The following is a 12,175-nucleotide window of genomic DNA, read 5'->3' as shown; positions in this document are numbered from 1 at the left end:
ACAATCATATTTACAGATGGTTCCAAAGATCCAGAGACAGGGTGTGCAGGGGCAGCAGTTTATATCCCAGTGAGTAATACACATATAAAGAACAGGGTAACAGACTATGTGTCAGTATACACCACAGAGTTGTTGGCATTGGTGTTGTCATTGAAATGGATAGAGGAGAAAGAAATACATAATAGTGTAATTGCATCTGACAGCTTTTCAGCATTATCAAGTATACGATCAGGCAGATCTTCATTTAGAATGGACATAATAAATGAAATATTTCTAATTTTATATAAAATGCAAAACAAAGGCATAGCAACTCGTTTCATCTGGGTTCCTGCTCATGTTGGTGTGGAGGATAATGAACAGGTGGATATTCTGGCCAAACAAACACTCAGAATTATGAACATAGACATAGAAGTTCCACTCAGCAAAGCGGAGGTTAAAACGTTCATTCAGAAATATGCACAAACAACATGGCAAGAACATTGGGATCTTAGTGATACAGGAAGACATCTTTATGAAATTCAAAGGTATGTGGGGGATGGAAGGAAGGTAGGGTTTAAAAGAAGGGAGGAAAATGTAATTTCTCGGATGAGAATAGGTCATACAGGTCTCAATCATACATTAAGTATAATAAGAAAGCATCCAACCGGAAAGTGTATACACTGTAGCCAGCCAGAAACTGTTGAGCATGTTTTACTGCTTTGCAGGAAATATAGTAGGCCTACTCAGAGAAATTTGCTTTTCCACACACTGAAGAAAGCAAAATTCCATGACTTGTCGCTATCAGGGCTGTTAGGGAAAACATCAGGCAATATAGATTATTACGTTTCTAAGAGAAATTGATATACATTTAAAATAATCTAGAGTTTTGGTTCTTTGTTTTGTTTGTTTTGTTTGTTTTGTTTATTGTTTTCTGCATAGCCTCTTGTCCACACTCCAGTCCAGTTGGTGGCGGTAATGCACTTACAAGTTAGTTTGCCAACCACCAATAAACACTAAAGAAGAAGAAGAAGAAGAAGAAGAAGAAGAACCACCACAGAAGAAGAAACTCCCCCCATGGACTGAATTGAATGACTGTGCGCGGCTAATAAACTTCTTACTTTTTGTTCAAACAGCTTTGTTTCAAGACTACCCAAGGGTGCTGTTTTGAGTGATAATGTCAGGGATACCCGCAGACACATGGCAGCCGCCAACAGTGACTCTGGACACGACGTAAGTTTTTCAAATCTGCTGAAAGCTAACTGTGCTAACCTAGCTTTCACTAACGCCATGTTATCAATTTGGAGATGTTAGCTTAGTGCTGGGCTTGCTTGGGTAACATACTCAAACAGATGATATGGCTTTGTATACTCTTAAACACACCATCAGAAAGACGCAAAAATAATAATGAACATGCATTGCAGGATGGGGTCTATTGTGGTGGAGTTGTACTGGAGACATGCACCAAAAACCTGCAAGAATTTTGCAGAGTTGGCCAGAAGAGGCTACTACAACAACACCAAGTTTCACCGAGTAATCAAAGATTTTATGGTGCAGGGAGGAGACCCTACAGGAACAGGTGGGTGCATCACATATTAAAGCACTTTATATACAGATCTTTAATGGGTTTGGCTAGGTATTGGTAAGGTTTCCTTAAAAGAACTATGCAATTGGCCCTAGTCAAAGTGGTAAATCTACAAGGGAAAGACAATTCAGAAGGATTATATTCTAATATTTATTAAATGGAGTCCTTTAATTTGCACAAACTTACGTATTTCTAAAGTAATCACTGGGCCATGTAATTACTGGGCCATTAAAAAGCTGTGCTGTGCTGGGAAATGTAGTGAAAGCCCCTTGAGATGGGTCCTCGTTTTTAAGGGTGTCCTACTCGTAATACCAACATTAAAGACAAGCTCATGATCATACATTACTTTTGGCAACTCATCAATATAACTTGAAACTGTGTGAGCCTGAACTAATAACCCAAATCTTACCTCTTTGACCTTACAAGTGTATAATTAGGTTAGAACCCTGATGTACCTCACAGTTCGATGTTCATAACTGTATATTGTCATTTGGTAGTATATCTGTAGTTTACTAATCTGTGTTTTTTTAACAGGTCGCGGTGGTGCCTCCATATTTGGTAAACAGTTTGAAGATGAGCTTCACCCAGACCTGAAATTTACAGGTAATTGCAGTAAGAGAATACATACTAAATCAAACACAATGTTGTAAGTGAGTAAAAATAGCTTCTTAGATTATGAAAAGACTCCTGCAACAGTCGTGCGTCAGTACTGAGTCCTAAATGTTTTTTTCCTAAATCAATGCTAGATTGGTTTCTTAGCTGTTTTAAAAATGCATGTGTTTAGGGAGTTGTACCTTTTATAAACTAGCAACTCGGTATATATTTAAATTAATTTGTTAAAGTGGATGTATACCAATGTCATGCAAATGTTGCTGCTTTGGTTCAAGAATTGTTAGATTCCTAAATATTTATGTAATACTTGTATTTAATGTGGGAATGTTAACTGCAAAAAGTCTCAACATTGTAACTCATTGTATGTGTGTGTGTGTGTTAGGTGCCGGTATTCTGGCGATGGCCAATGCAGGACCGGACACCAACGGAAGCCAGTTCTTCTTATCTCTCGGACCCACTCAGTGGTTAGATGGGAAGCACACTATCTTTGGTAGAGTGTGCCAGGGGATGAGCGTGGTAAACCGAGTTGGGATGGTGGAGACAAGCGGACAAGATCGGCCTGTCGATGATATCAAAATCGTCAGATCTTGTTAAACAAATAAGAATTATTATTTTTTTACTGATTTTTTTTTATTAAACCAATGTTTGTTAAATGTTTCAAAGTCTCTATTTCTTCCTTGTATATAAGACCAGTTTATCTATGACCATAATGCACTAGCACCAATTTAAAGGTAGAGGAACTGAAAACATTGAAGCCAATATAAATATTGAAATAAAAGTTGAGTAGTAATTCAAGACAGAATAGGAAATCTACTACCAGCTACTTGGATTGTTTTTTTCAAGAAAAAGGCCAAAATGTGTCGGGTCCAGGTTAATACATTTGATAACTTGTTTTCCTTTGTGAACTGAAGAAAGAAGTAAAAATAAATCAGATTATGTAACATTTTATCCTGGGAATTTTCTATGAGTTTTCTTATGTACTTTTAGACCGAAAACCATTATAATAAAGAACAAAATTCACATTATAACTGATTTAAAAAGAAAGAATCAGTAAATAATATTTTTCAAGAAAATAAACAAACCATATTGCCACAAAATATTTTATTGTATAAATGTAAAGTCATGTATAAAGACAAGTTATATCTTTTTAAATTCAGTTTTCCAATAAAATACTATACCTACAAAAAGAAGCAGTGTTTAAGGCACAAAAGGATTTGCATTATAAATTCAAGCAGCAAGTAGTTGAATACTTATTTTAACAGCATGAACAAGTATATTTATTTGGCTTAATATATGAAATATAAGACAGGAAAAAGCATACATTTCTTTTAAATCGGTATAAATCTCAAAGAAAATGTAGGTAGTCAATGAGATGAGTTTGTTTTACTGTAGTCAAGGTCACATCACAGATGTAAGAACTAAGAGACTTGTTTCTGATAAATCAATGTCAGCACTACTGATAATGTTAATGTCGTCAGGACCTTCAGAGACATCCACACATTTTATCACAAAGACACCAAGTGCACCCCTGAGTTGAGTCAACTTTGCCACTGATACTTATCTAAAGTCACACAATATCTTACATGTTACATTTTTTTAAAACTGTTTTTTAAATTTAAATACAACAATGCAAACACATTGATTATATCATTGTTTTTTTGTGTTAATCTTATAGACATTGTTATAGAGAAATATTTGAAATCTACTTTAGTAAAGGAATTACTAGAAGTGAGGAAGGCCCTTTATAAGCACCATGCTTGTTATTCAGCACTCTTGTGTCTTGCGTACTTTCACATTTTAGGCAGCACTTTACGTTTAACCATCCTTTTGCTCACTGTGATGGATGTTTATTTAAAATGAATTCAAAGTTTCAGTAAATTCATTTTAATAATGTGATGTGAACAGTAATAAACTACAGTGATTCCCTACTTACAGAAGGCAATAATGTAAAAGTTGTGAATGGGCTGAAACATTCAGAACATTATTGTATTTTAAGATTTGAGGTATTTCAGAAGCACATTTTTGAAAATAGTTTGCAACTCTATTTAGTACAGTATGTACAATCAGTATCTGAAACAATTCCAAATATTAGACATTTAGTATACTGTATTCGGATAGATCCCCTTTTAAATTTTTTTTGGAAACCAATACACACCACCATATAGGACACATATAAAAAATCTGCTCTTTATATTTTTGAAATGCAACAAAAAAAGATTATAAAGCAAAAAGAGAAATGGCATTTTATTACACTTTGATGTTTTGTCCAGCATCAGAGGCTTGCAGGGAGGCGCTGATGCTTGCATTTGTCGTGGTCCTCATTGTAAGATCATCTGCAGGTCGGGAGCATGACTTGATACGCTAGAGGAAGAAGATATTTCTATCGTCAAAAAAGATCACTTCCAGCAAAACATGAACAGGCAACAAAAGCTGGGTTCGTATGAAGTTCAGACACTTTAAATGCTTATTAAAATTGTGGAATAGTAAATGTAAAATGACACTAAAACAACCACCGACCTGCCAGAGAGTTCCTTTTTCTTTGGCCAGTTTGCAGACCATGGTCACAGGAATCATCGAGAGAGATGACATGGCCAGGAACCAGCCGATCCAGTATGCCCACCAAGGATACACGTAGGAGTTGTTGAACTTCAGAGGGGTGTATTTCAGGAGCATAAACACAAGTGTGCCCTTTAAAGAGAAGCAAATATATACATATATCAACAGTTAGATAAAAGAAAAGGTCATTTACATAACGACACGTCATTATGGCCTCATTGAAATACCTACACTGCAAATAAGAGGCGTGGCATACATCCAGCAGTACTTTAACAGGGACATAGGTTTATACCCAATCATGTCCTCAATGTTGTCACAGAAGCGGTCAGCACCTAAAAGAGAATAACACATCACACTTACTATACAGTACAGCATGTATTTTATACTACATTTCACAGTTTTATATTTGACGATATCAAGGCTGCTTTGGATAAAAAAATCAGTTTGTGTTGCATTGTTTATTGAGCTAACTAAAGCATTTGACACTGTAGATCACCACATTATGTCTAATGTTATGTTGGTGTCTCGTTTCGGTCATAATGCCATTTGCTGGGTTCAGAGTTATCTAACCGACCGTACTCAATGCGTCAGGTTGGGTAGTACTGTCTCTGACCCTCTCACCTTGGAGAAGGGCTCTATTTTGGGGCCCTTGCTCTTTTTATTATATGTAAACAATATTTGTAATCAGATTCAATGTTCTACCTATCATATGTGTGCTGATGACACTATTGCATATTCATGTGCTCCTTCTCTGGATATGGCCGTTTCCAATTTAAAATCAGATTTTATCACGCCGCAGCATGCACTTCTTGATTCCAAACTGCTATTGAACAGTAAGAAATAGCAGCAATGCTTTTTGCTCCCAAGTCAGCGTCCTCTTGCCTCTCCATTGACACCCTTGATGGCGTCTCTGTTGAGTTTGTCGATACCTACAAATATCTGGGCTTTTGGTTTGACAGTAATCTGAACTTCAAACACCATATTTATGTACATAATGGCAGCCCACTGCTCCTAACACTAGGATGGGTCAAATGCAGAGAAACCGTTTCGTTACATAGTACCTACCTGTACTACGTAATGACAATAAGTTGAATCTTCTTCTTCTTCTTCATCATATTGAAATTCTAACAAAGAAATTGAAATTCACTCTTGGCTTCCGTTTCAGACTTAAATGTTGTTTTTCAACTTCATCCCGTAAAAGGTTAGTCTCTGGCTTATTCCTGTCCCAGCTGGACTACGGTGATACAATTTATAGATTTGCCTGTCCCACTGTTTTGGCCAAACTTGACCCACTCTACCATGCTGCACTGCGTTATATATCAAATGCACCCTATAGGAATCATTGAAAACTGTATAGCCTAATTGGATGGTCCTCACTTACTATGCGTAGGATGCAGCATTGGTTTTTATTAATGTATAAAGCCATTTTAGGTAAGCTTCCACTGTGTGCCAGATTTGCTCCAGTTTGTGACTCTTACAACATCAGATCCAGTGCCTGGATATGGTTCCAGGTACAGAGGCTGGAAAAAGTGAGTCTTTTTTATTATGGTCCTTGGTCTTGGAATGACCTTCAATCAAGCCTAAAACTGAGGGCACTAGTCTCAAGCATGGTTTAAATTTAAGTTGTCTGAAGTCCTTACCACCAGCTGCTCTTTCAGTAATAAGTAGTGTACCTTTCTTACTGTCCTAATGTGCACAATGACTGCTTTTTCGTCTTTTGTTTTCTTAGTTATGTTCTCTGTATTTTATATGTTATGTGTTATGTGTAACGTTGCTGCCTTCTTGGCCAGGTCAGCATTGACATTTTTATTTTATCTCAATGTTTTTTTATCTGGTTAAATAAAGGTCAAATAAAATAAAAAATAAAAGTTTACTCCCCAGTTTTAAGGATATCTTTTTCGGACAGTTTTTCCAGATAAAAGATTCAAAGACTTTGTTAATAATCAGGTCATCTTACGGAGGTGGGACATTGGGTCTTCTGTTTATTCAAGTGGTTTGAACTGTTTAGCTGAAGTCTTGCAGACTACCAAATTCCCTACATTATATTTATGAAATAATAAAATAAAAAATATTTACAAGTTATAGTTTACCATTGACTTGGTCCTTCCATCACCTCTTTGTAACTATTTAAGTGGATAAAACAAAGTTATCCTCCAAGCTTTCACATACTAACCTACTAACATATGAACTAACTAATGCCCCTTTCACACCAACGCGTTTTCAGCTCCGGCTCGGAGCTGGAGCCTGAAAAGTACCGGTTTTTCCTGTTCACACCGCAGAGTAGCTCCGGAATCCGGTTCACTTCCAGCTCCAAAAAATGGTCGGTCTAGAGCAGGCATCCTCAAACTACGGACTCCGGTCCGGATCCGGACCGAACCACCACTGTCTCCGGACTCTGAGCAAATTATACTTTTCATATGTATTATCTCTCTGTATTATATGTGAGACATCGCCACAACGCATTCGCAACGAGTCAAAAATTCTCCGCTATGTCCACTGCAAACAGCGCTCTGCATGTCTGACTGTTCCACTGTGTTCCACCTGTGTGTGTCAACGCTTTGGTCCAATCACATTCAGCATCCAGTCAGCGTTTTTTCCCCCCAAACAATCTGCGAATCAGAGGCACAGTAGGGCGGGTCTTCGCGGACTGCGGGTGGGAAAAATGTGTGTGTCTCTTTCAACCTGTCTAAGTCAGAGCGAGAATTAAAAAAAAAAAAATCAGAGCGAGAGTTAACAGCTCATCTAGTTCCATCTGTACTGTAGCTAGTAGCCTAGTTTCACCTACCGGGGTGGCAACTGACACCCTAAAAATAGGCCTTGCCACCCCAGCTGCCACCCCAGTTGGCAGCTTTGTTTTGAAAGAAAAGTTGTGGCTCATCGGACATTTATGAGAGAAAGTCTCTAATGTCCGAGTGCAAGTGAATGCAGCACAAGATGCACGTCATGTAACCCCTCCCCCGGTCCTGGCGCGAGCGTGGACATATGATTGGCGGCGATTTCATTTAAACTGGACGGCGCAAAACGAGAAGCATTCGGACCCAAGCGCTGAAGGAATGAGGTATTTGCGGTCTACACTGACAGAGAAGAGACTGTCAGTTTGGCTGTACTCAGCATTTAATCAAAACGCACTGAAGCTGTTGATCTTAATACGTTTGTGAGGCGTTTCGCTGAACAAAATGGTAATCGCCGCATTCAGCTGTAATAGACATGCCAACTTGATGCTCTGCTCACGGATGAGCATACACAACTATTAAGATGATGACCTTACGTGTGTAAATATATTTTTTTCTTTGGGGGGGTCTGCCCCCAAAAAACTGTTTTAAGTCCTGAGAAAGTCAAATCAGACGTTGTGTAAAACTACACTGCCCAGCCAAAAAAAAGTAACCACTTTGATTGAACTAGGCCAGTAGGTAAGGACTTTCCACTGGATAATAACTGAAGTATAAAAGAATGCATGACTGAAGTGATGGAGACCATGTTGAAGGCAAACAAAAAGAGGAAATAACAGGTCAAATCAAGCAAATCCCCCTCTCAGATTCCACAGCAACCAGAAGAACATAAATACTGGCTGGTGATTTGATTCATCAGCTTTGTGATGGAATAAAAAATGCACAGTGCATTTCCTTAGCTGTGGGTGAGTCCACTGACACCACTGACAATGCTCAGTTGCTGGTGTTTGTGAGTTGTTATGATGAGGCAAAGGGGGAGTTTGTTGAAGATGTGTTGGGCCTGACGAACCTCAGTGGACGCACAAGGGGGCAAGACATTTATAAAGCAATAATGGGAATGCTGAATGAAAGAGGGTGCAGCTGCCTTTATTCATAACTGTGCAGCTCTTACACTGCGACTCTGAGGGGTCAAGCACAGACACAATAACAATGAAAACGGCTGCATACAGATTATTTTTGTTTTTGCAACCTCGTGTTAAGAATCTTGTTGCAATTGTTTAAAAGTTTGAATGACCGTAATAAACGGACCTTTGTCTTATTGAAACATTTATTTTGGACCTTTAAGATTTGTATTTGAGTACCCCTGGTCTAGAGGCAAGGGCTTCGGAGCTAAGAGGCGGCGTCGCTTACGTCTCTCTTACGTCGAGGCGGGGGCAGGGGCAGATTCGTCGTTGAAGTAGATGCTGAAGACCACAAAGAAGTCTTGCATTTCGCATGTGATGTTTGTAAAGTTCCAAGTAAAGTCGTCCCTTGTAAAGTCGTCCGATGCCTTCCATTTCGTTTCGTAAGAGGATAACTGTTGACAGAGTCACATGTATAGCAATAAACTGGTCATGACGACGAGGTCTTCTTTAGCCTTAACTGGCGTGGTTTATTTTCATATGTGCATTGCACCACTTGACCTGCTCTCCATGAGAGCTAGAGAGAGAGAGATAGAAGGGGAGGGAACAATCCCTTATATCTGATACCTGACGTCAGCTACGATAGCTGCGCCTCCTTACGCCTATAGCGCCCTCTTACTGTGGAACAGTTATAGTGCAGTTACATGCAGACATATTAATACTTACACTTAACAATAACCAAAGCGAACAGCGCTTCAATACAATCGGCCATTGTTGTTGTTGTTGTCGATGTGAGGGATTTCCGCGCGGTTTGGATTTTATGAAGCAGGCACGTAAACGGTGACGTCATGACGCAGCAGCGGCAGCTCTGGGCGGTATGAACAGAGCGGGAGCAGAAAAGAGAAACCGGAGCTGAACCAGAAAAGCTCCCGCTCGGAGCTAGAAAGGGAAAAGCGCTGGTGTGAAAGCCGCATGACTTACAAACTAAAGTACATTGGGCCTCTTCCCATTAAACATCAGGTCACAGACTGTTTCAGACGCCTCAAAGGTATAACGCCGCCTATTTAACACGATCAGTTTTAAAGGTCACCTATCATGCTATTTTTAGGCAATAACATAGGTCTCAGATATATAAAAATATATAAAAAACATGTCTATGAAGTGTTTTGCTCAAAATACCAAACAGATCACCCATTCTAGCCATGCCTCATATCCCTCTATGTCACTTCCTGTTTCAAAAGTGCTGATTTTATGTATAAAGCTTTAAAAAGAAAAATAATTGTTAAAAAAGAGGGGCGGAGCTCATGCGGGAGATTCTACCGGCAGATACTGCCGTGATGAAACGCCATATCATGGATTATCAAGGATTATTTCTGAAACAGTATGGAACTCAAAGGCTTTCTCTCTCAGGTTTACCACAAGGTGAGTTCCTTTTTATTTCCTGCTTCTTCACACACATGCTCTCTCCAGTACAGGTTAGCTCTGAGTGTTAGCGATGCTAATGTAAACACCGACCATATTACGTCCAAAACAGTCGGGCATTTTTTCTGATAGCAAAGTTTCTGATAGTGCTGTGGGTCCGCCGCCGATATGACGTAAAATCGCTGCAAATCTGGATCAGCTCCGTTGTACCTCCATTTTTTTAGATTTGGGTACGGAGGAAAAGAGAGAGGGTTTTATTTTCTGACGCTGCGTGAGTTCCCTGACACACCGGGGACACATATTTATGTATAAAAGACATCAAAAAGTGCATTTTGCATGATAGGTCCCCTTTAAGGTTGTACAATGAGGCAGATGGCAATGTAAAGTAAAAAATAACAGACAATTGAAGGCTAGCATTGACTTACCATAGATCCATCCAATAATTACAGACTGGAAGATTGCCATCAGAAGCAGAGTGGGACCACTGCATACATAGTGATCAAATATCTGCAGAATGTATGCTCCGGCCTAAAATTAAAACAGTCCTCGATCATACATTGCACTTTCGCTCGACCAAAAATCGTTTTTAAAATGTGCTATATAAATAAAACCTGATACATTGGTCTCGAATAAACATGGATGTTGGATGTGAATTGATCAGACTGAAAATAAAGTTCAAATGATGAATTCTTTCTGCTCACCTGTGACACCAAAACGAGGCCTAACATATAGGAGACAGCACAGATCAGCAGCAGAAGAAGCTCTCTGCGATATCCTTTTCGGATCTGGGATGGGTAGACGTCTGATAGAGAGGTCATGAGACTTTCAAGCCCAACAAACTGGGGAATGACGGACAGGCAAGTCAGTGTGGAAGGTTGACAAAAGAAGAAACATCAGAGGACATTTGTTGAGGGAGACGTGAGTAAGGCTGCAGCTGACCTGTCCATCTATTCCTAACAAGATGATCATGATGAAGAAGCACACGGACCAGAATTGAGGAAACGGCAGAAGGGTCACAGCTTGTGGGTAGACTATGAACACGAGGCCGGGGCCTGCAGAGTGAAATCAACAGAGAGTAAACCATAGCTCCCTGCAACCGAGACTTGTACCGTTTTTAATTATTTAAAGGTCTCCTATATTATACGCTTTTTCATCAATATATTATAGGTTTAGGATATATACAAAACATGTCTCTGAAGTGTTTGGCTCGAAATACCAAACAGATCACCCATTGTTGCATCCCATAAACCCCTCTGTTTCAGCCCTGTTTCCCAAGTGCTGATTCTCTGTCTGTTACTTTAGATGAAAATAAGGATCCACTCCCCACGCCCCTCTGAGAGATATTTGGTGAAAAAGAAAACAATGGTGCTCGAGGAGGAGATTCAGGTGATAAGGTGGGCGGGGGTTACCTTGGTTTGTTATTGGCTAATGGTTACACAAGCCAAAAAAATCGTTATGAAATCATAAAGTGGCCAACATCTGATCAGCTCATTTTCAGACAGGTTTTTATATAAATGGATCAGGACAAAAAGAGAGTGAATTTTTTTTTTTTTCAGAATCTCTTTACACAGAGGGGACACATGTTGATGTATAAAATACATGAACAAGTGGATTTTGCTTTTAAGGCAGGGACAACATAAAAGATAACATTATGAAATAAGGAACAATCAATGAATTAGCAAGAGTATTCACATTCATACCTGAATCGGCGACTGAAGCAATGTCGACACCCTGTTTTTGTGACATATAGCCCAAAATTGAGAAAATGGCAAATCCAGATATAAAGCTGGTCCCGCTGTTTAACAAGCAGAGATAGAAGGAGTCTCTGCAAAAGGAACAATGCACAATCAATGTGTCTTTATTTCTCTCTTGGTAACAATTGCCTCACCTGTTAAGCCCTGAGCCTGTTTTTCAGGTCTCAGGCTCCAAAATGACATGCCCAGAACAAATGACTATATCTTCACTTCTAAAAGGGGTAAATTAATAATCGTTTTTCTCAAAGCAATGATACACCTGTGAGTTGGATGTAGAAAAGTCAGAATCAATATAGATGTTTTTATTTTAAAGTAAATTCAGATAGAACATAGTAATGTGGGTTTTTATGCAAGAATATAACTCCAGAGGAGACTGTGACGACCACCATAGACGGACCACTTTTGGACAAAATATACTTTCAATTAAGGGCAGCTCATTCTGGAATAGCCTCCCAACTGAGATACGAGATTGTCCCACTC

At 39.1% G+C, this 12,175-nt stretch overlaps 2 protein-coding genes across 2 annotated transcripts in view; one reads left to right on the top strand and one right to left on the bottom strand.

Annotated features, from left to right (window-relative positions):
- The first annotated feature begins 980 nt into the window (after positions 1 to 980).
- On the top strand, positions 981 to 2,830 carry ppil1 (peptidylprolyl isomerase (cyclophilin)-like 1). Its single transcript, XM_034219197.1, has 4 exons — positions 981 to 1,209; positions 1,401 to 1,555; positions 2,096 to 2,164; positions 2,556 to 2,830. The coding sequence occupies exons 1-4, from the start codon at positions 1,154 to 1,156 to the stop codon at positions 2,765 to 2,767; spliced, it is 492 nt and encodes a 163-aa protein (XP_034075088.1). The 5' UTR covers positions 981 to 1,153; the 3' UTR covers positions 2,768 to 2,830.
- A 440-nt stretch (positions 2,831 to 3,270) lies between these two features.
- The window catches only part of slc6a11a (solute carrier family 6 member 11a), a 42,986-nt gene continuing 34,081 nt past the window's right edge, over positions 3,271 to 12,175 (bottom strand). Inside the window, exons 8-14 of the mRNA XM_034219186.1 lie at positions 11,642 to 11,766; positions 10,881 to 10,993; positions 10,643 to 10,780; positions 10,367 to 10,469; positions 4,961 to 5,061; positions 4,691 to 4,861; positions 3,271 to 4,534 (exon numbers count right to left, since the gene is read on the bottom strand). Coding sequence (XP_034075077.1) covers positions 4,421 to 4,534; positions 4,691 to 4,861; positions 4,961 to 5,061; positions 10,367 to 10,469; positions 10,643 to 10,780; positions 10,881 to 10,993; positions 11,642 to 11,766 — 865 coding nt within the window. The 3' untranslated portion in view covers positions 3,271 to 4,420. The remainder of the gene's footprint in view (positions 4,535 to 4,690; positions 4,862 to 4,960; positions 5,062 to 10,366; positions 10,470 to 10,642; positions 10,781 to 10,880; positions 10,994 to 11,641; positions 11,767 to 12,175) is intronic.

The sequence above is a fragment of the Gymnodraco acuticeps genome, unplaced genomic scaffold (assembly GCF_902827175.1).
Source record: "Gymnodraco acuticeps unplaced genomic scaffold, fGymAcu1.1, whole genome shotgun sequence".
Taxonomy (NCBI): Eukaryota; Metazoa; Chordata; class Actinopteri; order Perciformes; family Bathydraconidae; genus Gymnodraco; species Gymnodraco acuticeps.
Note: the sequence above shows the minus strand (reverse complement) of the source record. Positions and strands in the feature narration are given on the sequence as shown.

Coding starts and splice junctions, on each gene's coding strand:
- ppil1 (XM_034219197.1), top strand. CDS start 1,154: ATGTCAGGGATACCCGCAGACACATGGCAGCCGCCAACAGTGACTCTG. Junction 1,210..1,400: donor ACAGTGACTCTGGACACGAC/GTAAGTTTTTCA, acceptor CATGCATTGCAG/GATGGGGTCTATTGTGGTGG. Junction 2,165..2,555: donor CCCAGACCTGAAATTTACAG/GTAATTGCAGTA, acceptor TGTGTGTGTTAG/GTGCCGGTATTCTGGCGATG.